Source organism: Aphelocoma coerulescens (assembly GCF_041296385.1).
Source record: "Aphelocoma coerulescens isolate FSJ_1873_10779 chromosome Z unlocalized genomic scaffold, UR_Acoe_1.0 ChrZ, whole genome shotgun sequence".
Taxonomy (NCBI): Eukaryota; Metazoa; Chordata; class Aves; order Passeriformes; family Corvidae; genus Aphelocoma; species Aphelocoma coerulescens.
The window spans coordinates 29026434-29054119 of NW_027184085.1; the positions used below are offsets into that span (position 1 = coordinate 29026434).

At 34.9% G+C, this 27686-nt stretch overlaps 1 protein-coding gene across 1 annotated transcript in view; it reads right to left on the reverse strand.

The window, feature by feature from the left end:
* PTPRD (protein tyrosine phosphatase receptor type D) overlaps positions 1-27686 on the reverse strand; it is a 568740-nt gene that overhangs the window by 12124 nt on the left and 528930 nt on the right. The window contains exons 25-30 of the mRNA XM_069001512.1: positions 23819-23938; positions 23111-23265; positions 6651-6936; positions 6077-6255; positions 4710-4836; positions 3605-3730 (exon numbers count right to left, since the gene is read on the reverse strand). Of these exons, the coding sequence (XP_068857613.1) occupies positions 3605-3730; positions 4710-4836; positions 6077-6255; positions 6651-6936; positions 23111-23265; positions 23819-23938 (993 nt within the window). The remainder of the gene's footprint in view (positions 1-3604; positions 3731-4709; positions 4837-6076; positions 6256-6650; positions 6937-23110; positions 23266-23818; positions 23939-27686) is intronic.

Consider the following 27686-nt stretch of genomic DNA (forward strand, 5'->3'; position numbering starts at 1 on the left):
TTGTTTACTCATTGCCCTCCTTGCAGATGCTATCTTTAATAGTAAGCTGTTTTCTATGAGGTGAACATTTTTCCTGGAAGAAGATGGATCAACAAGCCAGCTGTTTAACGAATTTCCCTTCAATAGTGGTTCATTTAATTCACTAGCATCTTGGAGTTAGTTGAAATTGAGAGGAAGGGCCTCCTTTCTCAAAACAAGCCATCTAAAGCTCCTCAATCCCTGTGATTAGGAATACTAACAGCATTTCTTTAAAGTGCAGAATACTGCATCATAGTTATTTTTATAATGAAGCCACTGGAATTACTAAATGACAACTTCTGTTATATGCCTATTTAATGTGTAAAAAGTCAGGACACATAAAAAATGCAATACAAACAGATAAAGGAAATTTGTTCTGCATTTTCAAACATTGTGCTTGATGATTTTGACACTGTCAATCTGCACAGCTGAAATGTTCAAAATCATGGCAATGTGAACTACTGATGTTAACTGGTGCCTCTAGACATCATGTTTTCTAAGCATCCGCCCTGCCATGTCTTCAAAATGGTCTTCTATTAAGTGAAACTCATGAAAAATTGAAATTTCTTCTAAGTAAAACTCATGAAAAATTCAAATCATTACTGGAGATTCCCCTCAAAAAGCAGCAAGTTATGCTTGGAGGCAAGAACAATCTTTCTCTCTTTATCCTTCTACCACAAGCACTCAGCTGTTACAGACCTTTGAAATGATACAGAAGTGATTTTAAATATAAACAAAGGATACCCCAATGCTTTGCTTTTTTATTTCCTCTGGTTTTCTGGGGTTTTGCCTCCCGTATCTCAGATGAGTAAGGAGAAGAGAAAAAACTGTATGTGTACCAGCAACTACTTTGAGAGGACACACATACTGTCTTCTTCCACTAGACCACTGTGACAATTTAGTAGTCTGTATCTGTGAAATGCTTTTTGCCACAAACAAATATGTAATGTTTGAAAATATTCACCCAATTTGATTTCTTATGGGCATCAACACAAAAAACTAAATGTTTCCTTTCAAAATGGTATTTTGTTAATACAAACATCTCTGATAATAGTCTCTGTAATCCCATTTCCCCCCAAGAAGACATAATGAAATTGCATCCTCCAGATAGCCTTAGGCACATGATATTAATTCATCCCTCAAAATAACCTTCCATTCTTCTAAAGTAAAGAAAGAAAACCTGAAATCTGACTTTCAACATGTTGCTAAGAAGATGGAAACTCTTCAGCAGTTTCTGACCTTGATAGGACTTACACTAAAATAACAGTAACTTTTTCCAGGTAGAAAAAGTAAGAAAGACACTACTTTACATAAGTGTGGTCTGTCATTGGAAAGATCACACATTTTCGGTGTGTATATGTATACAACTGTATTAGTATGTTTCATGACTTCAGTAATGCAGTATTCCAATGCAACTGTGAAATGACAATAACCTCTCTTATTTAATATTATTTAATGAGCAGAGGAGCAAAGTTCCTTAGTCTATGTTAGACTAGCATTAGAGCGTATTGGGAACTGATCGGCAATTTCTTACAGTTCCCTCTGCTTCTGACATTATAAACAGTGCTGATTTCTTTTAATGAGATTCTTGCCAACAGCAGTCCAGATACAAATGCCAAATTTTATTAAAATCTTTACTTTCAAATACTGTGACAGTTTGCACAGTTAGTTATCAAAATAAGTGCTTTCAGATCCCTATGTGGCACAGAGGGCTTTTAAGGTATCATCCTATATATTGGCTGACCGTTTGGATTTCTTCTTCCTTCTCACAGGGGATATTCAACTGTCTTTTGATTAGGCTGTAGAATTTATAATACTCTCTTACAGCCATCACTAATAGTTTAGCCTTAAATAAGACTGTCCCAGCATATTGACCTCTTGAGTTTCCAGAGAAAGTGAGAACAAAGCAGTCAGAAGCAATAACTTGGAACAGTTAGAGAGGTCAATTTCACTGTACAACAACTCACAGTTCAGTTTCAGAAATAACAGAGAGTTCCACACCAGACACTTGCTGCTGGCACCTAAAAAGATACAATGCCTCATTTTTTGTCCCTGTGGAATAACTGGGCATCTTGGCTCTGCCAGAGCATGGATGGTATCGTAACAGTATAGATGGATTAAGAGATGAGAGCAAGAGAGGATGTTTGAAATCACTCCAGCATTTACTCTTTGAATGCAACAATTTAGTCAAACTGTCTCAATTACTGGGTGTGACAGCCACAAAAGCCTAACTAGAGGAAAACTATAATGTACATTTTGGTACATATTTCCCACTTTCTCCAGTAAATTTGGAAGGAGTTATAGTTTCCCAGCATAACTAGAAAATTTAAGATGGTGCTGTCAGCTCACTGATGAGTTTAACAGAACTTGGACCACCAAGATAAAGAGATTTTCAAAATTTGAGAAGCAACAATACATGATAGTCAAATATCACAATAGGACTGTCAATGTGATTGATGCTTTTTAAAAGAGGTTTATTAATATCATGTCAAATAAAATTAATTATGGAAAATTTAATAATTTAATTATTTGACCCCTTTTTACTGGTTTGATAGCTGTAGGTAAGCAGAATTTCTTAAATATCCTATTTCAATATAAAATTTTGAAATAATTTTTTTTGAATATAAGATGTTTGGAGACACGTCAATTATAGCTATTATAGCTACATCTCATTTGCCAAACAAAAGGTCCATATGCTGACTTGATAGTAACAATACTGTCCAATTTTAATTGAAGTTCACATTAAAAGCAGTAGTCTTGCTAACTATGAGGAAGTCTAATACTTTGGATGCTGACAGGCAACTCTGAGTAGCCACTCATGTTATCCCTGGACAGTACATCCTGCTATTTTGCTTGAACAAGTATTATTCCACAGTGCCTACAGAAACAGGCGCTAACAGAATATTTTCCTGCCATGCAGACTGAAGTGCTAGAAATCAAGTCTGAGAAATGCCAAATATATATTAAAAGTTTATGTATGTTTAATATTATATGAGTGCTCAGTTTTGGACTCGGGAATTCAGATAAGAAATGCAGTATGAAAATGAGTATGCTAAGGTCACAGCTGCATGTATCTACTCTGCAGATATACTAGAGAGCTGAAAATATGCTATATGAAAAATCAAATTATAATGTGCAAAGCCTGTCCAGCTTTTCTTATGAATGCCATTTGCTCTGCAGCTTTAAAATCTCAATGTATTAACCTTCATAATCACTCAGCCTCAAGGGTGGTGCAAAACAACACTGTAAGTAGCAAAAATTGTACCCAATATTGATCAAGGGAAAAATGAGAAAAAAGAGGAAAACGGTCCTCAAATAATCTAATGTATTTTGGCACAAATATTTCAGAACTATAAAACTGTGCTGCCCAGATGCTAGATCTGAATGAAGTACATTGTTCTTACAGAAAGATCCCACTTATTTAAAAACAACTTCATCTGCTTTTTTATTATTGCTTGTAGAAAGCGTATCTGTAGGGTTTTCTTAATAACAATAAAAATTTCAGAAACCCCAAACATAGAAAAAGAAAGACATAGACATTTTCTTTTAAACTTATGAGAACAAGTGTAATGCTATGTTGACTTACCCTTGCATCTGTAACCTTGAATTCCCTCAGAATATACTGTGGCATGTTGTACTCTGCCATTGGATCTACCACAAAATACTGGTATCTGGCTGAGCGCTCCGCAGGCCAGTACTGGTGGCATTTTTCCTACAAAATAACAAAATAAAATACATTTCCTGTTACTTGAGAGCATTACCATAAATGGTTATAAATCCATTTTTACTCAGCTAAGTGTGATATTCATGGAAAGTGCCAGTAGTGACAAGAACATGAGCTGCTTGTGTTGGTATAAACATTAAGCTCAGAGAATAAAAATTACCTTTAACACTGCATTGCAAAGGGTTTCTCATTGGTTGCTGAATATAAGAACTTGCTTATACTTCTGCTCAGTTTTATTATCTATCAGTGACAAGAGCTATCCCAAGCTTAATTTTCAATGGTGAGTTTTTATCTCAATTTAAATCCTGATGCTATCTTCAGTTTTCTTCCTTTTTGCTTGTTGGAGCAAGTCCCCTCAGCCTCAGTCACGACTCTATCTCTGCATCCACTAGCCATGTCCTGAATAATCTCTATTGTCTCAGACACCTGGCCTAACTCAGATTTCACTTATCAGATGCCAGCTTTCTCTTGACGTAATCCTGTCCAGATAGCAAACTACTTCATTCTTTCCAGTAGACAGAGTATCAATGAAATGAGTTTAGAACTGTTAACTGGGGGCTGAAACTTTAATATGCAGGACAGAACACATAGAAGACATTCAGATCTTGAAAATACCACACTTTCTTTTAACATTTTTACAAGGAGATGCTGCAAAAGTCAAGTTTCCAAGTAAGAGATCTTTTTCAATAGACAGCAGTGCTCCCTCCGCATACTTTGAACATCAGCATGCAAACCCACTTGCTGAATCTCAGCGTGCCCCACAAAAACATGCTATGTCTAGTTTGTCTATTGCAACACAATAACAGATTGAAAAAATTTATACCTAGTGGCCAGGAAGGCCACTCCTATTTCAGCAGAAGAAGGAACCAAAATTCTCATCTTTAGATATTCCTAACCATGAAGTATTTTAACATAAAGAGCTGCTGTAACCAACATTTTAGTAAAGGAATATTAGAGCAGTACTTACTCTGCCCATTTCTCGTAGCTTAGTGAGCATGACCACAATTGTAGAATTATGCTCCCAGAGCATTCTCCAAAAGTCTTCAGTTGTTTCTGCTAAAGGACCCTGTGTAGCTATGTAAGCCTTTTGTTGTCTACATAAAAAAAAAAAGTAAATTAAGAATAATATTTTAATCAAAAAAGTGACTTTATACTCATATTCTCTGTTTATACGTAAACATTGTCTAGAGGGAAAATGTACGTACTATTAATAATGAGCACATTAAAATCTTATTATGATTGTTTAATCAAACTATGGCTTTTTATTTTTAGAACTTTGAGAGGAAAATTACTCTGTTAATATTATGATGTATGACTTTATCATTATTATTTAAATTTTAATGCAACTCTAATTGCTCAATTTTGTGTGCTGTAAAAAGCACTTAAGAAACACTTAGTTGTGCTGGTTCATTTTATAGAAATAACTGTCTAACAATCTATTAAGTTTAGGAATTATAGCATCAAGCAGTTTCTATATTAACTTCTCTTCAACAGTCTGATGCCTCCAGCAAAAGTAAGGCAGGAAGAAAATTTGGGAACGGAATATGTATTTCCAGGCCCTAATATCCTGCTAGTGGAAGCTGCCACCAAGCTGTTAAAAAACTGGATGAGCAGCTTTATAAGATGATGACCAGTTTGTATTGTTGCTTCTTTCAAGCAACAGAAACACCTTTGTGGGTGATAGTGGAGATGAAGTTTATTTTCAATTATGAGTGGAGGCTCATAAAATTATCCCTGGGATATGGATACCCAGGCACATCTAAACTGAGTTAGGCAAACTATATCATTTCCCTGTCATGCCTTTTTCAACCAGCTGCTTAAGTCAGCTGAGGGCATATTGCTCCATGTTGTCATGAAGATGCTGGTGGGCTGCCCATCTGTTTGCACACAAAAGGCTTCTGGTGGTTAGGTCAAGTCTTAGTCAGTGCTCCAAGATCACAGATTATCACCTTGACACACAGAGTGTATCTCCTGTATCTTATTTCTAGATATCCTTTTAAGCAGAAAAACTGTGAAGAAATAGGGATCCAAATGGTGAGCATGCTTAAAATCTCATTAATTTTCAGCACGTAAAGCATACTGAGAGCTCTCAGTGGTTTAAAGACAGGTAAAAATATAATGTTTAAGATTCTATGTAATTTGCAAAATTTTTCTATATTACATGGTGAAAAAATATAAACCCTTTATTAAAATAAAAAAAACCACCCAAACATGCCCTGAACAGATAACAAATACCAGATTTCAATAATAAGCTTTGTTATTTTCAATGTAATTACATAAACAATTTTGTAAACTTTCAAAGCAGTTCAGATAAGAACACATCGCTATTTGTACCTGTATCCATCAATGAAACTGGCATTAATATAATCAGAGCCTTCTACTCCTCGGATAGGCTGCAAGCATACCCTTGTGGACTCATATGGCATAATATTGACAAGGCGATTTTTGAATTTATTACATGGAAGATTGGCACTGATGAATCTTGAAGTGTGAGCCTTAGAGCTAGCAAGACGCTGTAGAAAAAATTAAAATAATTAAGGCCAGGTATAACAAAAACAAGTGACACTATCAGGTTTTATAATCTTTGGTCAGTATCCATTAATGAATAATTTCAATTTCAGATGCTTACTTTTCCATATTCTATTGCATTAGCCAAATATTTGTAAAGCTTCTTCTAACACCTTTTACAAGTACAATGTCTGCTCTGTTAGTGCATTTGGACAAATTCCAGTATTAAACTTTTCTTTTTTTTCTTAAAATTATATTTTTTAGAAAGAACTATCTTCCTAATTTAAATATTTTGTCTAATGGTGTCTCTTCTGATTATTGGAAACAACTGATGGAGAACAGAGCAGCTTTAGCGTTACACCATTTGGTTTTGGTTACCCACAACATAAAATGCCAGTACCTTAAATTCCAGTTCCATTCCTGTGACATTCTCTCCTGTTTCTATCTGTGTCAGCTTCTGGATATATGCATACAGGTTTCTGGCTGGCACTTCGGTATTTCCACATGTCACTGCTTCCAGCAGTGCATCATGGATAAAGATGTATTGGTCCTCAGTTTGAACCATGTAATTCCTCTGTGCTCTCATTAGAGTTACGTGGCCATAAATATCTACAGTCTTTTCATGCTTTATTCTCTCTAACATGGCATCTATCACAATGAAACAGCCAGTCCTGCCGACTCCAGCACTAAAAGAAATGAACACGGGAGAGAAAACATCGACTGTTTCATTCACTGTACTTACTTTCATGTCATTCAAGTTTCAAAGTTTTGTAATGCTGATTTAAACAGCACGTTTCTGAATATGAACATAAAAGAGGTTGGTGCCCTGAAATAAGTGAACTCCTTAAACATCCATTACAAGCAATTGAGAACACAGAATGCTTTTTATATGAGATCTTTGAATCTTGCGTTTTCAGGTTTGACTATAATAGAAATAAAACATCTTGCAACATGTTCTCAAACTGTATGTTCTTAAAAATGGAAATTGCTGAAGATGATGAATCCTCTAAGAATTCAAGCTTTATTTGTAGCATGATATCTAAGTCATTAAACAGACTGTTGCTGCTATTCTCTTTACAGAGGTAAATTTACAAGAAAACAATAATCTTACAGAAAATGAGTCTTACATATTTCTATCATACTTTGGCGGTAAACTTTCCACCCCTCTCCCAACTCTGCTGATGGGGCTTCTATTAACACAGTTTGTTCTGTTCTCTGCTGTTTCACTTGGCTAGGACATACTGTTAGTCTTTGCAATGCAGACCCATTACTAGATAGCTGTGCTACCTGTAGGCTGGGGAAAATCCAACTGTTTGGACACCAACTGTACTGAATCAAATCAGACCATCTTTTTGCAGCCATGTGTATGATTGAACTTTATGAAGTTTTGTTTCAACTATCTGGATACATGTAGCTAAACAAAGCTAAAGTGAAACACGGTTTTGTTCATCATTTTTCTGTCCAGGATCACATCATGCCTGTAACAATGAATGACAGTTTCAGGTCTTCTAAATGCTTAACTTTTTTCAGTTAGTGACATGAAATTAAATACACAGTATAGTAAGCAACAGTTTATAAAGTCTCAAGATACTGAGATTAGCTAAGTTAAGAATAGTTAAGAACCCCACAAACTGAAATTTTTTGAATATAAATAGAAAGAAACAAAAATAATTATAACCTAGCTTCTAGAGGACAATTATATTTTTTCTTCTTGCAATGGCAATGAAATCAACAGAAGTAGCACACATTGTATGTCAGATTGGTTTATATCAAGTTTTAAACCATTCCTTCAATGATTACTCTTCACATTCAGTTTTTATCAGTTTAATAAGTGTGAGCCAAGTGAGAAATATGAAAGCTTTGCAGTGAAGATTTTCTCAGGAACCTAGAATATGGTTCTTTTCCCTATAATGTATTAGTGAATTGCTGCTCCAGCACTGGATATGCCATTTTTCAGATCAAACACCAAAAAGTTCACTGGTATCTGCAGACCACAACTGCAAAATCCCAAGACAGTTAAAAGCTTGCACCTTCAGCTGGAATGAGTAATTTTCAGTTCCTCCTTTCATGTCTTTTATTGTCATTTACAATTTTTTTTTCCATGAGCAAACTCGAAGAAGAATAGTTATTAACATACTTTAGCACAGAAGATACTTGCTAGTCTATAGGTTTATGCAGAAATTGTGAAGATCATACCATCAGATCCAAACACACCATTATACACTGATTTCATGGTAAGGATGGAGGGACTGACACACTTCATTTATGGAGGCATTTGGCTTCACTGGGCTCCTGACACACTCCTCCCTGGATCATTTTATCCAGCAAGACATTTCACTCCTTTAAGATGTTCTACATTCTAATTCTGCCCATTAAAAATGAGCTGTGTGTCTACCAAACTGCTCTTTTCACTTTCCACATAAAAAATGGAACCAGTGTTATGAAGATTTTAACTTAATTCCCCTTTGAAACATGCTATTTTGCCCCCAATATCTTCTAACTCCAAACTCCAATAACTTATTATATAAAAGAAGAAACTATCCTATCCTAATTTTTTATCCCATTTCTCTTTCTCTTCTACTATCACACAGCCTTCTTAATACAGTATGATACACTGCTGGGAAGCCATACATTTTGAATCCTCACTAATAAGACACTGAAATATGAAAAAAAATCCCTGTATTTTGTCTGGTAACCATGCTAATTCACCTAATAATTTCACAAATTATTTCTACACTTGTTATTGCCTTTCTTGCCCTTTTGTTTTGCATCTTCTGGTGTTACTGTCCAACTTAGAATTTTTTAAAAATTATTTCAGCTAGTGAAAGATACTATTACACTTTCAAGCTGAAAACCTAAGATATCTATTAAATAGACATGCCTCCTAGAAAACTGCTACTGCTTCAAATATTGTCATTTACAGTATTATAACATTTGTTTTCAATTTCTAAAAACATGACTGACTCAGTCCCATGAGCTGAAACATGTTTAATGTCCTGCGATGCAATACAGCTACAATAGCTACAATTCAAAAAAGGAAAATGAAGAGGCATAAGGGGGACATTCTGAATTCAAATCACTGTATGGATGTGCTAAAGGTTGGCTTTTGTGATTAATTTGTAGCTGTTTAAATGATGACCCTTTATTGATACTTCAGTGATTTGGCAAAGGAAGGCAGTGTAATTACCAGTATTCACAGATCATTTAACTGGAAGCAAAGACAGTAAAATATGGACCAAAAATCATGTAGGACATTTTTGACTCATATCAGGGGAAAATTTTATTGAATATTACTGTTTCAGATTGAATGAAGCTTGCATTTATGAACTGAAAGTACATGAAATTGCTTGTGATATGGGAAATATATAAAAAGGTCTGGATTTCATTGAGGAACTTCATATGATTAATTAGACTCCAATCCCACAGAAATTCTGTAGTAGTTCTGACAAGAGCAATATTTAGATTATTTTCCCACTTTGCCATTAGGAAATTAGAACAGAGTAGAAAATCACCCCTCTGTCCAGGAAGCAGCAAAAAAAAGGCCTTTATGAAACCACTGAACATCCTTTTGAAAAGAAACATCTGATCAAAATAACATAAAGACCTTGTGCAAAGACATAAATTGAAATTTTTTTTTAGAAGAGATACTGGACTGCTTCAAGAATTATGTACCATCTTATAAGACACCTTTGAGAATTTATCTGCAAGTGTGATTATGGTTGGATACCAGACAACAAGGATGGTATACAGCACTTTCTTAGGTGCAGTGCTTTACCAAATGGAAGACTTTACTGACTGAATTTTGTTCATCCCTAGGCTATGCATGGAGGCAACCATATTTATCACTGAAGCCACATAAAATGTCTGAAAAAGAACATGGAACAAAAAAAATCAAACAACAGAGTATTTCACTATAAGCAGATAAAGCTCAGTCTGGAACTCTACCTAGTTTTCATAGGTAGTGGACAAAAGCATGGGACGGTCACAACCCACAGGCCAGCCTTATATCTTCCTTTATGGAGCTTTAATAAGATTTTCTCCTTTCAGTCTGTACATTCTCAGAATTCTAGTATTACCATAAATTCTTCAAATATAACTGCCCCAGATTTAAGCCCATATTTTTTTGTAATATGCAACTGCATAAGTATAATAATGTTCAGGAAGTAAATTTGTTCTGCATCTAATCCCAAGTACAGCTCTGGAGAGATCAAGGACAAGAAGCTGTTTTACGAGATTGTAATTTGAACACAAACAAACAAACTCTCAAGCATTAAAACACACAGAACCAAAACTCCCAAAAATTTCTCTAACAAATCCCATGTACAGGGAATAATTGTTCATTAAAATAATTTTAAAAGCTGAGTTTTCCATGCAGGCTAAAAATGTAGCATTAGTAATGTTCAACAAACCTTCAAACAATGACATTCCATTACAACACTTCAAATCCTCACACAGGAATAAATTAATGTTACATAGAGGAGATGAAAAGAAAATGACTATTCGTTCTTTACTTGCCAAAGAAGAATCAGGATTGTGAAATGAAATGATGAGAATTTAAAACAAACAGAAAGTAATTTTTAAAGTAGTACATAATTCAATTGTGAAACACGTTGTTACAGAATACCATGTATCACAAAAAGAAATTCAGAGAGGAAACGATCAATTAAGGGATATTAACCAAGATGTTACAGACACAACTTCCCCTACAGAAATCCTTTTATTAGACTTTGCTGGAATTTGGATAGAGACTCTGAAAAATAAGATTCTTCTTTTGAATCAACACTTCAGCCTCCAGGTACCTGACACCTCTAGGAACTCTACCACTGAAAAGGCACACCATTAATTTTGATAACTTGCTTCTTCTTTCTTAAAAGGGACAAATTATCACAACTATTCTACCTGCTTGTTTCCTGAAATAATGAATTGTTGGTGAAAAAAAATCTCTTATTGTTCTGCTTGTGAGATGGAATAGCAGAAATTATACATAACTGAAAAGTTCATTGACCTTATTTCATACCACTTATTTTTCTTATCATGGTTTCCCTTCAGAAATGATTGTTGATTCTATATAACCATACATGCCATAATCCTGCTTTTCATAGAGGACTTTTACATATGCACCTTACTTAATCGCTATGTTGTCTGATTTCTTCAATTACTCAGACATATAAGGAAAATAAATTAAAATAAACTTATTACTCTGTACTATTTTATCTGTGTACAAGGATTTACTATGATTTTTTATTTCAAAATTAATTCAGTTCTCAGATATTCTCATTATTTTCCTACTCTCTAAATACAATCTTATATATGCAATGTACTGAATTCTGTATTTATCATCAAAGAGTAACTATCCTAAATACATCTTCCCTGTGATATTTGTTGAGTTTCAGTGTATACTTTACATTTTTTGTACTGTACAATGCATTCACAAAGCCTTCTTGACATCATGCATTCCACCAAAGAAAGAATGATCTAAAATTTACTGAAATAGAGTTTAGAAAAAGAAAGTATTTTAAGGTTAACTTTAAAAACACATCTTACTATGACTTGTTACCTTCAATTAAAGATAGATTTATGCCTGAACAGCTGTAGATACAGAAAATGATACTTCTGGGTAATTTAGCAGAGGAAGTACACTGCCATCATACAGTCAATAAATAAAAGTGAAGATTACAGCACAGCAGAGAAGTCAATGAACAGAAATTATGCTGCTTGCTGCTAACAACTATTTTTTGCTTTCTTTGCAGTTCAACCTGCTTTGCATTCTCAGGGTGGAATGTTTTGAGAAGTTGCTTCATACTTTTTAATATTTCCTTCTGTGCTTGGATTACATTTTCATAGAGAAGAGCTATTAGCCTATCAGTGAGAGTAACAGAAGGTGAACTGATGCTATCTGATAATGAATTAAAGAATGTGGGAAGAAATGTGTTCTGTAGTACTGGATAACTGGAAGACCTTGAAAGTACTTGCTAGCCACTAAGATTCTGATTCCAAGGTTCAGAGTCCTCTGGACCCTTCCCTGATTCTAGGTGTTTGTTTTCCTATTCCTACTGTGGCCAACAGCAGCTGCCCTTGGGATTTTTTCTGTTTGGGTTTTAGACTGATGGAGCAGTAATGAAGGCTGAGGTTGTCATCTAGACACGGGACTTCATCTGGTAAGTACAAAGTAAAAGGAAGACATATCACCAGGACTCCTCAGTCCACACCGGATTTTTTTTTTCAGTACCAATCACAGTTCAAAGCCCTACATGAATCTGTCCACAAATCTTTTCTTTTTATCTTTTCTCACTCCCTTGCTCCCCCTTCCCCTACTCTCAAAACCTGGAAATAACCAGTAAATTACTCCTGAACTTTGAAGCTAATATGACTTTGGTAGTAGGCCTATTTTTTTGGATCTCCATCTCAGAATGTCTCTTCCTTTTCAGTGGAAAACTGATATACCTAGAGAATAAACTCAGAGGATGAGACAAACATGAAGTTGCCACCTCTGGATTTAGTTTAAACTGAAAGGGCTGCAATACAGTATTAATGCAGTGAGATGCTACACAGTAGAAAATTGAGTTAAAAAACCCCCTGAGGCTTCTCTGATGAGCTCATACGAAGACTAGCCCTGTTTTTTTAGACCAAGTGGTGAATAAAATAAATACCCTTTTTAATATCTGACAATACTCCACTGACCACTGAAGAGCTTGGTTACTGGTACTCGTTACAATGTTTCTTAACCTCTGCAATCTTTATACTGACATGAATTCTCTGTAACATAGACAATCAGGTTGCGAAAGGTTAATACCACTAATCATTTCACGTTTCTTAATCATGACTTGTCATTTAGAGGTTAGACACTAATCTCTTCCCTTTTTTTCAGGATTTTGAACTTAAGAGCAAAAATTGTGCACAAGTTATAATGAAAATAATGGGAATTTTAGTGTAGAAGTTTCAAGGTAGATGTAAAATGTGACATTATTGTGACATTAAAAATTATTTTTGAAATTCAGGTGAGAAAAAAATAGACATCACAATGCAGAATTCACTTGGAACAGCATTCACTGATAAAATCTGATAGTAAGTGATGAGACCCTGAATAAGTCTATAAAAGTATGAAAAATGAAGAAAGATTAATATTCAGGGCAGAATACTGATTGGAAAGCCTCCATGAAAAGATAACAGGACTATTTTTAAAGCTGCATTTTACTTCTAGAGACACGGGGAGAGGATCTAAAGAGACTTTCATGATGATTACTTTAGATAAAAATACAGCCTGTTCAAAGTTAGCCAAACACGCCGGGTAGCCAAGTTGATGCAATGTGTTCCAGTATACTCCATGTCTATGGATATTCCGGAATTTAATGTAGGTACAGCTGGGAAATCTCAGAGATACCCCTTTCCAGAATTCAGCTATTGGGTTATAAAAATATTTTCAAATTTCCTGCAGATGGCTGGATTCTTTTCTTCACTCATAATTTTAATTCAGAATTCATTACAGACAGCTGCTGGCTCTGATAGAACCTAATTGCTCTTTTACTAGACTCAGCTGCAAGCAGTCAGATTTCCTTTTCCTTTGTAGAGTATATTATATATAAACATGGGTGGGGAGAAAAATAACCAATTAACTAAATACATACGGATAAAATGACTCACTAAGAGTGCTGATCAAATAATGTATCAAACTACATCTTAGGTCAAAGGAAATTACAGGCCTTGTAGGACATGATAATATATATATGGAAATAATTATCAGCACCAACATATTTTTAATTTGAGATAACACATGGAAAAGGCATTGCCTTTGTTAAAAAAATCTTACAGACAATTATTACATTTTAGTGAGAGGCAGGTTATGTTGCCGGGTGAAAAGTCATCAGTCTTCAGCAGACCTGCTCAACTGAAACCCTTTGTCAGCCAAATCAAAGTCAGGCCTCAGTATGTCCACTGCACAACTTAGAAGGAAATGTGGCATAATCAGGCAACTATTTTTACTGCCTTACCTCTTATAAAAAAAAAAAAAAAAAAAAAAAAAAAATATATATATATATATATATATATATATATATAAAAGAAAATATCCCCAGGGAATAGTTACTGTTACTTAGGCTACCAAAAAAGGGTATGTCACAAAATAAAGGAACAGAGACAGACAGCAAAAATGTCAAGGGATATGAGAACTCACTTCCACCTCCCTCCACATGACAAATACTGGAATGGGTTAGAATATTTTGCTATTCCTGTTTTCTATGATGGATGAACTCAAGGAAAAGTTGTAGACATGTAGAACATGAAACAGCATTAAATAACACATTTTTAATCCTTTTGTCCAAAGACATTTAGTGAAATGAAGTGACACATAGTTAACTAAAAGTAAAAAAATATCTTCTAACTTAATGTGTGAAACAACTTAAGGAAAAAGGTCAAAGAGAGTTAATACTGCCTGTTTTTTTTTTTAAAAGGTGTGTACAATTATGAATATAAGCAAAAAAGTATACACCAGTTTCTCTATGTAGCTAAAGGAATAAAGGGGAAAAGAATCAAAATCCTCATGAACTACTCACTAACTGCTTGCTGCTGGAGAGGAAACTTTACTGAAATATTGTTGACATTGGAGTTTTGTACTTCCCCCTGAAATTTCTGACATTTGCCATTGTCAGAGACAGTATACTGGCCTAGATAGAACACTGATTCTATCTAGTAATAGCGTTCCCTATGTTTCTTTACAGATTTCTGACTGCTACCAGAAACAAATCTTACCCTATGCAGTCACAGCAGCTTTTTAGGATTTCAAAAGATAATCCACCAGCCCTGAGTCACACCAGTGGGGGGTATAATACCCTGAACCACAGGCTAAGTGCTAACCAAATATGGCTTTATACACATATGACTGATTTAATCAGAGAGGCCACAAATTCATTATTTGAATCTGCATGATGATATATTGCTATTACTTGTTATTTATGTTTTTGAATTTCAATAATGGTTCCAGTGATACTTTCTGAGTTTTAATCGTTACAAACAATGGAAGCATATACTGTACATACAGCTGCTTCATTCAGGTTTTAGAAAGGGCTTGTTTGCTCTTCAGAACCAGTTTCTAACTCGAAAGTGGATCAGCATCAGTTTGTGTCTGACACCTCAGGGAGGATTTCTAGATAACACAGCATAGTATTTTCCTACTCTAACAAAAAAACCTATCAAGGCCAATTTTAAAAGATCCTCCACACTGTCACATTAGCTATGGTATGGTAGTTCTTGCCATGTTCATACTTCCAGGTTTTCATATGCAAGTACCTAAATTTAAGGGGAAAAATTAGAGACCTAAACTAGTAAGACCCAGACTGCTGTTAAGAGGGATTGAGCTGGGGAATGGCATCTTTTCTATCAAGAGGATTCTAACTAGTGACACTCCAATTTGAAACAGAGGAAAGAAGATCAGCATTACCCATCCATCACTGGCTCTATCAGCATACAGATGGGAATGCTGCTTTTTGTCTGTATAATTGCATGAACATGTCTCAGTAATTAGGTGAGAGCTCCTGCACATTCAGCATAAAATATCCAGGGTCTTCAAGTGCAAGGTTTCCAGAATCTACACTTTCACAACCTTGAAAGTTTTATGGTGAGAAAATGAAGGCAAATCAAAACTTCTCTCTATTTGTGACATCTGTGACATCTCCTGTCCACGTCTGTAACACCATACATTACAAAATTACCAAGGAGTTTCTTGCTGTACCAGTTTTTTCCATCTAGCTTTTATCAACTTTTCTTCTAGACTCTTTCTCTTTTTCCAGTAGATTCTGCAATTCCAACAATTGATCAAAGAAAGAGAAATCATCCAAAAACTTCTAAATCAAGTGAATCCAGTTCCACTTTCCTAAACAGAGATCAAGCATTCACAGCATAAACTCTGCAAATCTTGGTATCATATCCTCTATAATATACATGTTGAAATGAAATAACTTCTAAGAATAAAGGTATGTGTAGAAATGAAATTACTCTCAGTCAGTTACTCTGATTGCACGGTCTGAGTAGCTGAGACTATTAATACAGATGGAAAAGGAAAAACATGGACATTAACTCACTGCTGTATTTTTGTATTAAGAGGAACTAAATATCCTAAGCAGGATCACCAACTATACATTTTTTCAATATGAGATTCTAATAACAATCTTATCCCTCTCTGCTTTTTATTAGTGAACAATGACTATGAGAAAAAAAGTATTTATGAGATGTACAGTGATCCACAGCTAACAGCTGAAGACTAAATAGTGTTATAGTGTTTTTGTATAGGCATGATACCCAGCACAGTTTATATACAGTAGCAACTCAATAACTTCTGGACAAAGACATGTGGGGAAAGCAGAGAAAATTTAGAATATTTATGATATTAAAATACTTGTCATACTAAAATGCTTTCACTGTCTTTTCCTCTCTAGAGCTTTCAGCTGTCCAAGGAAGTTAGGAAGGGTCCTGGATTGAAGGATCCTGGAAAGGATGAGGAAGATTCTAGTATTTTTCAATCTTATTTGTGATATATGTACTGGGGAGGTTTTTTCCCCTACCATGAAAAAGGATAGGCAGTCATCTGCAACCTACTCACTGCAAGGATTAAAAAATAAGCACTTGTGAGGCCTATGGCAAGAGAAGCAGTTCAAACGATACAGAAATGAAATAAAACAATCCACTGGAAAATCATTGCCTTTGATAAGTATTTTATTTTTCTTAAATGTTCTATTTTTTATTCACAAACAAAATTAGGTTTTATTCACTGAAAAAAATTAGGTAAGTATTATACTTTAGGAAATAGAGTATCATATGGTGGTTTGTTATTTTTTGAAAATTATCTTGTTTTTCACTCTGCTAACTGGTTATGTTAGTGTAGTCAGGCACAGATTTACTTAAAACAGTCACATTCCTCCAAACATCCAAGTTTTTCTGTTTGCAATACCACCATTAACAGTACTGCCAAAGCTTGACAAAGTGTCTTAGGGATATGCCCCTTGGTGCTGGTATTACAAGAAAGACTCAAACATATGGTATTGCACTAACATATTAAGCTTTTAGGTAGCATTACTGAACCAATGACTAAAGTTTCTGTCATGTTTTGAAAACATAGTGGCATAAAATTCCAAACACCCTCCAGTGCCGGTTTATTGTGATCTGATTAGCACCTGTTTGCCTGCACTAATCCAACTTCAAACATAAACGCGTGTTTTCCCTGCTATCATTAGACCACACATTAGAGTCTCACCGATGCAGAATCCTAGGGTTTAAGCCTGCATTTTTTCATTAAAGAAACAAGTTTTTCTAGATCAGCTCTGCAAATTAGGGCAAGTCATACAGAGACACTAGTGGACTGTGGTATTACTCAATTTCTGTGCAAAAGAACTGAAAGGGTAGTCTTAAAATATAACTGTAAATGAAAAAAAGCATCTATGTGCATCAACTATTTCAACCACCACAGAAAAATGTTCAGAAAAATTACTCTAAATAAGCCAACCAAGATTTGAACACATTGGGTAAAGTACCTACAAACAGGATTGGATTGCTAAATTTCATTTGTGGAATTTTTTTTTTTTTTTTTAATACAGCTTTAATTTATCTGCTTTTCTCTTACAAATCTCACACTGAGAATAAGGATCATGGAACACTTTAACTCAGCCTTGACTGAGGCTCTGCTGAACTATTTTTCCTGGTAGATACAGACCGAAAACTTTCTCTTTTTTCTTGGGAAAAGAGTACAGTGGCATTATGCATTCATGTTACTTCAGCTATACTTTTTCATGGAGGTAGTCCTTCAAAAATATCTGATTACTTAAATTAAGAAATCTGCATTTAGATTAGGCCTTGATGTTTCCCTTGGTGCTCCATAATTCTTTTAGCAATAATCTATGCTGGTTTTCCCTTGAAAATAACATACCTGTGAATATATTTTAGCTACCTTTTCCACTTAAAAACCTGCCAACTTTCCTGCACAAGTGTGCTGGTTTTGGCTGGGGTAGAATTTATTTTCTTCACAGACTTCTTGCCTCTGTTTCACTGTGTGGTGCAGCTCAAGGAAGCTGGGGGTGCATGTGAGGTTGGGAGGAGACATAGGTGACCCTAGCTGACCATAAGGGATATTCCAGAACACATGGCATCATGCTTAGTATATAAAGTGGGGAGAAGAAGAAGAAGGAAGGGGGGGACATTTCGAACAATGATGTTTGTCTTTCCAGGTCACTGTTATGTGTGATGGGGCCCTGCTCTCCTGGGCATGGCTGAACACCTGCCTGCCCGTGGGGAGTAGTGAATAAATGACTGAATTCCTTCCTGTATGTGAAGCTCTTGCTTTCCCTATTAAACTGCTTTTATCTCAACCTACGAGTTTTCCAGCTTTTACCCTTCTGATTCTCTCCCCAGTTTTACTCACTGGAGTGAGTAAGCAGTTGTGTGGGTCTTGGCTGCAGGCTGAGGTTAAACCACAGCAACAAATAAGAGTTTTGACTGGTAGAATATACTTATGAAATTCTCAACATGTTTTTGACTTCTATATTAGATTCATATTCAATACTGTACAGGCAATCAAACGGTTATCAAAAGTAATGTCTAAATGGCATGTAAAGATGCCTGTTGCATATACATTAGTAATAAATAATTACCAATTTTTTTGGAATTCTGATCATCTAATTCTGTATTTCTCTGCTATCATCACACAAAAATTATTAAAAATATTTCCATTTGCATATCTTTGACATACATTTACCAGAACTTGTCTTATCAAGTTCAGTCATGTAGAATGGTAATATGGACATTCTCAGTTAATTTCACTAGTTAGAACTATGCTTTCTTTTTCTGGTCACTGTTACATGAAGAGAGGGCATTCAAGTATCTACAGAGTGGGTTCTTCAGTAGTCAGGTGTTTTCAGCTTAGACTTCTTCCCACTAAGCACATTGTAAATTATTAAAGAAATTCTTCACACAAGCAAAAACCATTTCCTAGGAACAGGATATTAAACTAGCTTACCAACAAATGAGGCTTTGATACAAACTGGTCTGGGGCCACTCGTGAACCAGGCCTCCAGCTATCTTGATTCTCTATTGGACATTTAGCTGTATCCCAAAACCATGGAGCAAACTAGAAAAACTTTTTAATCCCTTAACGGGAAATGGACTGAAAGACAACTCTGGCAGTATTAAGGCAGATGAGTAGAAATGCAGTAAGGAAAAGCTTGGGCTAAACCTTTCACTTGCAATATGTACCTATAAATACAAAATGAATAGGGGGTTACTCTGTAAGAATCAAAATACAGACAGCTGGCTCTTGCAGTCCTCACCCACGCAGGGTGAGAAAAATTCTCCCTGTACTTAGTTGTCTGACAGCTTTTTTTTTCAGTTTCTATGGTTTAAAAGTTTGCAGAAAAAGGCTTCCACAGATTCTTCGAGGCTACTCTTTCTTTTTATCCAACACATTTTGAAAGGCAACTCCCATTCTGTTTATACTTATACAACATGTGATTATTGTGATTTTTTGAGCTCTGATACTTTGGTAGGTACTGGAAGAAGCAAGAAAGAAGGTATTAGTGATGTCTCAGATGGCTTACAATTGCCACCATGAATCCTGTGTTCCTTCTAGAAACTAAAGTGAAATTACTCCTTCAATGAGATATTGTTCAGAAGACTGCTTACCACAGGCAAAGGATATAAGATATGATTCTGTGTTATATTGTTTGGCTCTAGTCAGGAAAGTCTAAAGTACTTTTTAAAATCTGGATGATGAAGTGGATGAATTTAATGAAAAGAGATTTAGGTAGTTCTGAACGCAAAATAGGAGACAATGACAGACAAGATACAGAACAAGGACAAGAGAAATATTAAAAAGGCTGCAGAGGCAGACTAGGGGACAGCCAAGGAACAAATGAAAAGCAAGAAGTTTGTCAAGAACAGAAAAATATCACAGTGGAAAAAAGTGACTATTAGAAGGCAGTAAAAGGAGATGCTTGACAAAAATCAGTAGGAGAATGCTACCATTAGAATGGCAATCTTGCTTCAGAGAAAACACTAAGAAAGGTAGGAACATATTTCATTAAATGGTTCAGCAATGTGATATTAACAGTAAAATGAGTTTAAGAAACAATGGAATTGAAGAACACAAATAGAATATAGTAGAGGGGTCCAAAGAATAAAGATCAGTCCAGACTTGAAGAGAAAATAATTGATAAAAATGTGAAATGATTTGTAATAAGTAAAGGAAAGATTGGAATGGAGAAACTTACAAAGTAAGCAACAGAGAAGAGAAGGAAAAAAGCTGGAAAGCAGGTTCTAATTAAAACCAGGTAACATGCAGAGCTTGTACTTTAGTGTTTTAAATTACTTTTTTATGAGCTTGAAATGAAATGTTTGTGCATGTCCAGTACTTAAATTTCAAACCAAATGGGAAGTATTTTCATGTTGCTGTACGAAAGACATATCCTTTAGCCTAAAAAGACTGTGGTGATGCTCTATAGTTGTTCCTCTTTTGATTTTTTTAAACCAATTTAATAACCACAGAACCACAGAATATCCTGAGTTGGAAGAGATCCACAAGGATTACTGAAGTCTGACTCCTGACCCTTCACAAGACAGCCCCAAGAAAATCATGTTGAATTCAAAATGATAAGGCAATACAAATCTCTGAATATAATGTTGCTAAAATATGCCTGGAAAGTGACACTCACATTAACATTACTATTGTGAGAAACACTTCTAGTAGCTTCTTGTTAGTCTATCAGTTGGATAGCCAGCACATTACACTGATGAGTGAATTAGCACATTCATAAACTTTGGACTGTCCAGAACACTTGCTGCTAAATGTACAACCAGATAAATTTTTTAATTACAGAGACATACATTTTTAAATTTTTCAAAAACTTGGTTTCATTAATTCTGCTCACAGACAAATTGTTAGGGGTGGAATTTAAAAACCTTGCTAAAATAATAAGATATGTGAAAGTCTTTTCTAGAGGTTAGGTTGTATTAAGTGACTGAAATCTTACTGTCTCAAGTAACTATGCATAAGGCAAAAAGGTTATGTATAGCAGATTATGCTTACTGCAGAGTATTGATAAATAAATTAATAGGAATTTGGGAAAAAAAAGTCCCTCAGGCATCAAATCATACTACCTAACATGACCACCACTTTCAATGAAATCTGCATGCAAAACTAATGACAAAGAGAAAATAATGGCCTTGTTACTTCATCAGTATCTCTGAGTGATAACAAGCAATGTATTTTATTTCATCTTTTCCAATGACTAGCCATAAGAACTGATTTATTTTGCCTATTTTTGCATTGAGGTAATTTAGGCTATTATACTAACTTAAGATCTTTCCCAGAGTGGGAAGATTAATTTCTTCTATTAAGTTTGGTTTTGATTTAGAGTACAGCATCTTCACTGTCAAGCAACTTTGGAGGTATTTTATACATGCATCAAGCTAATGAAGTTGTTTCTGAGGAAATCTAAAATCCTAGACAATAATCAAAATGTTTGAAGACCCTGTAAATGCAAGTACAAAAAGATTTGGCTCCATTCAAGAAATACTCAGCAAATGTTATGAATATATTTGTGTTACTACTTATAATTATTCCACATTTTTAATCCTGTTTTTTCAATAAGCATTAAATATCTGTGTTCCATGTTCTCTAGTATTTTGTAAACAGTCTGTGCCTTTCAGCGTTGAAGTTCTGCTTATTTTTTTTTCCTGTTGACTTTATTTTCCCGTCTTGTTTACAGGAGCCTCTTGCAATCACTTTAAAAGTGTTGAAATTACCAGATTCCATGGTTGGGTTATCAATATGTTAAGAAGTTAGAACTAGACATGGTGGTATGCTGTAATTACTATTCCTCAGGTTTTGGATGACAAAAGCAAGACTGGTTTTCAAATATGCTAAGCATTTTTAACTTCAGTCATCAGTGTGTAGTAGCTCTCAGCCTTACTAACTGAAGGCATTCCAAAATGAAGTTCACAAAAAAAAGTGATCTTAGGAACTTGCTTTGAAAGGGGCTACACAGCAAGCTATACAATATATGACAACATAGCCCTGGAATGAGGGAACCCATCTTGGGGTTTATTTCTATCTGAATTGGTATATATGTTCTGATAATGTCCTTATCAACATGATTTTAAGGCTTTCTCAAAGATCTGTTCAGCAAATTCCAAAGAAGCCATATCTCTTCCTCTTCGTTCTCTTTAGTCCCAAAACATTAAGAGCTGCTGACTTTTTTTCTTCAGATTTTATTAATTCATACCTTATAATGCCTGAGAAGGTTTGCTACTTTGCAAAAAGCATGGAGCACTCATTTCTCTGGAACAGGGTTCAGCTTGTTCCCCAGGTACATCCTTTGCACTTTCAGCTCCTCAAAGTCCTAAACTGAGGATTTAACCTTGAATACAGATTTAGGTCTTACCTATTTTCAATGAAACTTTGAATTTATCTATCTTAATTCTCATGTTTGCTACTTTCTCACACAATATAAGTAATAATTTCAAAAACTGTTTCATTTCTTAAAACACACTTTCTTCAGTACTTAGGCTCTTAAGCCAATACCATCCTCTCCCTTTTTCACATCACATTCTGAATGCCACAGATACATTTGTATTTCCCTGCACACATTCTCCCTGGAGATCTTTTGATGTTCTAAAATTAAATTAATTGTGCATCGACCAAATAAAATAATTCTAGACTACCCAAGTTGGCAGTGCCATACTCAGGTCCTTGATTTGCAATTCAACCATCTTTTTCTTTGACAGACTCAGAAGTCATTTGAAAGAAAATCATACTTTTGTCTGCAACCAAACAGAAAGCAGTAACCTTGACATGCAATGCTTTGAAGAAACTTTTGGGCTTACCTGCAATGCACAACCATAGGTCCGGCATCTGGTGGGTTGCAAGTCTTGACTCGTCGCAGGAAAGCTAAGAACGGTGTTGGGTGTTCTGGGACACCATGGTCAGGCCAGGCAGTGAACTGGAATTGCCTCACTTCCCTTTTCTCACTTGAGCCATTCTATGAAATTTAAAAGTTTCATGACAAAACTGCCACTTGAGATGGTATTGGCATTTTTCAATGAAACAATTGCAGAAGCATATACACCAGTGAAAATTATTTAAATAATATTTGGAGCCAGAAAGAAAAAGAACTCAGGCTATGGAGAAAAATCCAAATTACAGATTCAAACAATGTAAGATCATTAACTGTAATGTACACTTGTGCACCACAAGTGCCAGCGACTTAGTATTCAGGTTTTTCATGGTGACAGCTCTGCATTAACTTACAAAACTTCATGTTATAAGGAAAATGTAGAAGTCTCAATGTTCAGTGCTGTTAGAAGGAAACAAGGGAGAAAAGTGAAAGGAGGGGAAGGGGAGAAAGGGAGTAAGAAGTAAGGGGAAAAGGCACGCAGGGAAGGCAGGGAAGGCAGGAAGCAGAAGGAAGAAGGAGGACAAGGTGAGAGGAGGGAGATAGGTGATAGGAAGGAAGGAAGGAATGGAAGGGGAGTGAAAAAATAGCCAGCCTTTCAACTTAAAAGTATATAGTAAGCATATGTAAGTATATATACCTTGTAAAGTGCAAATGTACGAACACAGTAGGTTGCCAATTCAACAGTGTCTAGCAGGGTCACTTGGATTAGTCCATAAGTTTCTGTGCCTCTGCTTGGCCAGTATTGATCACACTTCACCTGCAGTGAAAAAAGTTAACATTTAATACATTTAATGCTGAAATTTACTACACATCTGAGTGTATATCACCATAGGTTTTAAAAGTATGTGGAGATAGAATGGCCAACTTCCAACACAAGAAATTTATTTTATCATCCACAAGAACTGCTCGTCTGGTAGTAGTTTATGTAATGTCTTCTTCCATAATGGACGAGTTCAGTAGGACAGATAATAAGGAAATGCTAGTAAGCATAGATACAATGCAGAGAAAAACAATTTAAAGTAACTTAAAATATGACCTATATCTTCACCTTTCACAGTCCAGAATTTAGTAACACTACTAATCCCTTCAACATAGATGGAACTTTTTTTAACATCTGCCATATTTTACATTAGTCCCCAAACTTATAAAATATTGCTTGGATGTTAGTATTTATTATGTATAGAAATAGCTCAGTAGAAACATGGATTTTTTTAGAAATAATTTCAGTACACTGATAAATGAAAGGGCATCATATTAAGGGGACTGTGAGAAAAAAAATTCCTTCTGAGATCAGTGTTCATCAGAGAAGAAGCATATAATGAAATTGGGTCCACAGGCATTTAAAAAAACATGGTTTGGTGTTTAAAAATTTTAAAATTTTAATAAACATAGAACATTTCATTCAGAGGAATCTTCATTTTAAAGTTCCATAGTTTAGAATATTAAAAAATGCAATAATTCTGTATACGATGACACGTAAAAGAAACATATTTTTATCATCATTTCTAAGGCTCAATAATTTGTTACAGTTAAAAAGGGTATTTACAATGAAAGCTGTTAAGGAAATAGAAATGATGAACCCCTAAACCCATCAGAAAATGCAGTACAAAGCAGTATGGGGGTCAAGTAATTAAAAACATTTTACTTTCAGTGGCTGATAGGTGAAACTGAGACAGTCAATCTCTATTCTATTTATAGCAATACATTCTTACCAATTAGCCCTGCCTACAGTACAGAAAAGAAGTTTAAACTGAGTCCAGTAATTACCTTATTTTTTTTAAATAAATGTCTTCATTAATCACTCTAAGCCAGATTCATACCAAATTCAATGAAAATATAATAAATGTAAAAAACATCAAAAGCAGAATATTGCACAATATTCCCAGAAAAATAGTGAATTGTCATGCTAATCCATGAGAAAAACTGATTATTTCCCGAAAATGGAAAATTAAAATATGCATCTTTGAAACTCATGTGTTCTCCAGGTTTTTCATTCTACACAGTTACTTATTGAAAAAAGACTTGGTATGCTTTCCAACTCTCCAGTCCCAAATAGCTTTTGCTCACAGATCATTTTATTCTGAGGCTCAGAGGTCACAGATCATTAACGGTTCACAAATCACAGTCTCAGAACAAGCAATCTAGATAGAGAGGAAAAAAAATTCTAGCCACTGAAGCAGGTGATAAGAAATCATTAGTGGCAAAATAAAGGGAAGCAACTTTTTACAGGAAATGATAGTTTAATTTATAGATAGGGAATTGCAACAAAGTAACTAAAAATGTTTACTGATACTGCACTGTTAAAAAATGGGATTCATAGCAAAAAAAAATCTCTTATTAAGAGGAATTAATTACTTACTTGTGTCATTTATTGAAAGAGTAAGTATTGCAAATAGTTCACAAATATCAGTGATTTATTTGCAAGTTTCCTAGTACTTGCCCCCTTGGTCTTCGTAAACCAAACTAAAAAGCATGTTTTCAATCGAGACATTTAAATATAATTATAGTAAATCTAGTTTCACTTTATCATTAATAGGGAAACAATGCAACATGTCTGTATTGGTTACCTGTATTTTAAATGAACAGGTTGTGGTTTATTGTTTATTAATTCTCATAAAATGACATATTTTTTCATGGAAAATGTTGATACATAGTAACTGTAATTTGTAATCTTAGCAACTATAGGTTTAGTATAAACCTCTAACTAAACCTGTTTTTTTTTGAAGGTTTTTTAATTAATAAAAACTAATTTTTAATTAAAACAAGGAAAAAAAGTGTAGCTGTGCCTTTGCATGCCTAAATATGTAGTTCTTTTCTTCACCCTGCAGTTCTCACATATAAATTGTATGCTCATAGAAGCAGTACCAGGTTCCAGAAAGCATTCCTGAAAAATTAACCAGCTTGCAGTTTGCTAACAACAAAATCTGACCATCTTGAAAGGACAGAAAATGTTTGTTTTATTTTTATTTTGTAGAGTAATCTGAAGTTAAGAATATACTCGGACTTAGAAGGCTATAGACAACTTCTTTTCAGTTAGGCTGGGGAAAAATAAATGTGTATTCTCCTTTAGGTGCAGATTTTGTTTGGGGTTTTTTAATGTACTAGTTTATCTAACATAAACTGCAATTATGGTATAATTTTTCTAAAATACTTTCTGTGAGAGCTACATGATGCAGAGGACTGCTGCTGGAAGCAGCCACTAAGTGTTCAATAAGAAACTCAATTTGAAGAGTAGTATATATATTATTTGAAAGTGGAAACTGATGAAAATAGGTATCAATACTTTTAGAAAGAAAACCTGATTTCAGGTTGATGTGGATTTGACCTTCTGGAAGAGCACAAGAAACATAAATGGATTGAACTGCACCTTTTCTCCCTTTTGCCTATTGATTTTTCTCAGAATAAGAGGTCTTCTTCAGACATGTGTCCTTATGTGTCTCCTACACTCTTTTGCTCTGTGATCATAAACCTTATATTCCCAATACTCCTAACAATTTAGAGTCCAATTTATCTTTGTGAGAGATCAAACAATGTTTTCTATTGGACTCCACTGGCAGCAGAGGACCAGATAATACAAGTTAATTGGTAAGACATTACTTTCTGAGACAGAGTTCTTTTCAAATATTTTATTCCATATTCAGATCCCAGTCTTCAGCTCTCAAAGTGGGAGAGGTTACATATTCTATGTTCTTTTCAGAAAAAAAATTCTCAACCTCCTTGAGTCATCCAAAATTTAACACTAAATGTCAACAAGACAGTTTTGAAATTTTTTGCCAAATGTGTTCTTGCTTTAGCTTTTTGGTCTGTGTTTAATTTCTCTGTAGTAAGGGCCATTTCTTCCTTGCTTGTGTAAATTGTTTGGAAAAAGAATTAACGTGGCAAAGCATGGTGATGATAATACTAGCCCTCCCCAGACATACAATTAGTGTTTTTAATAGTTTTTTTCTAATATACCTTTGATGAGTCCTCACCTCATAGTCCTCATCTTTCTCTTATCCATGTAGCTCCAAGTTCTAAGTGTTGCTCTTTTCCCTGGCAGACTATATTCACCTGCACCCAATGAGAGTTTTTCTGTGCCACTAACTGTACATGAGAACAGCTTATACCAGTAATTATCTAATGTTCTCTTGCCTGCCCCCAAAGATGGCAATATGAATGAAGCAGACACGAGTGTGAAATAATTCACTGGTGATTAAAAGAGTGTTTTTTAAAGAGAAATTAAATTAGAAGTACTGACAAGCATGCCTTTTACTACTACTTCGCTATCTCATGATCATAAGTTGCACACTGCCAAAACCCCTACATACAACATCAGAACAGCTCTCAAAAGACTAATAAGTATATTAAGAAATCTTTTTAAGTACCACACTAGTAGATGTAACTATAATGTATAAGTAGTGATAGGCACATTCTCTTAATCTGCCTCTCAAACATACACATATTTTCTTTCTCTACATTTTTTCCATTCAGAGCATGCAAATCCTTGCTCTTCATGGAAGCACAAG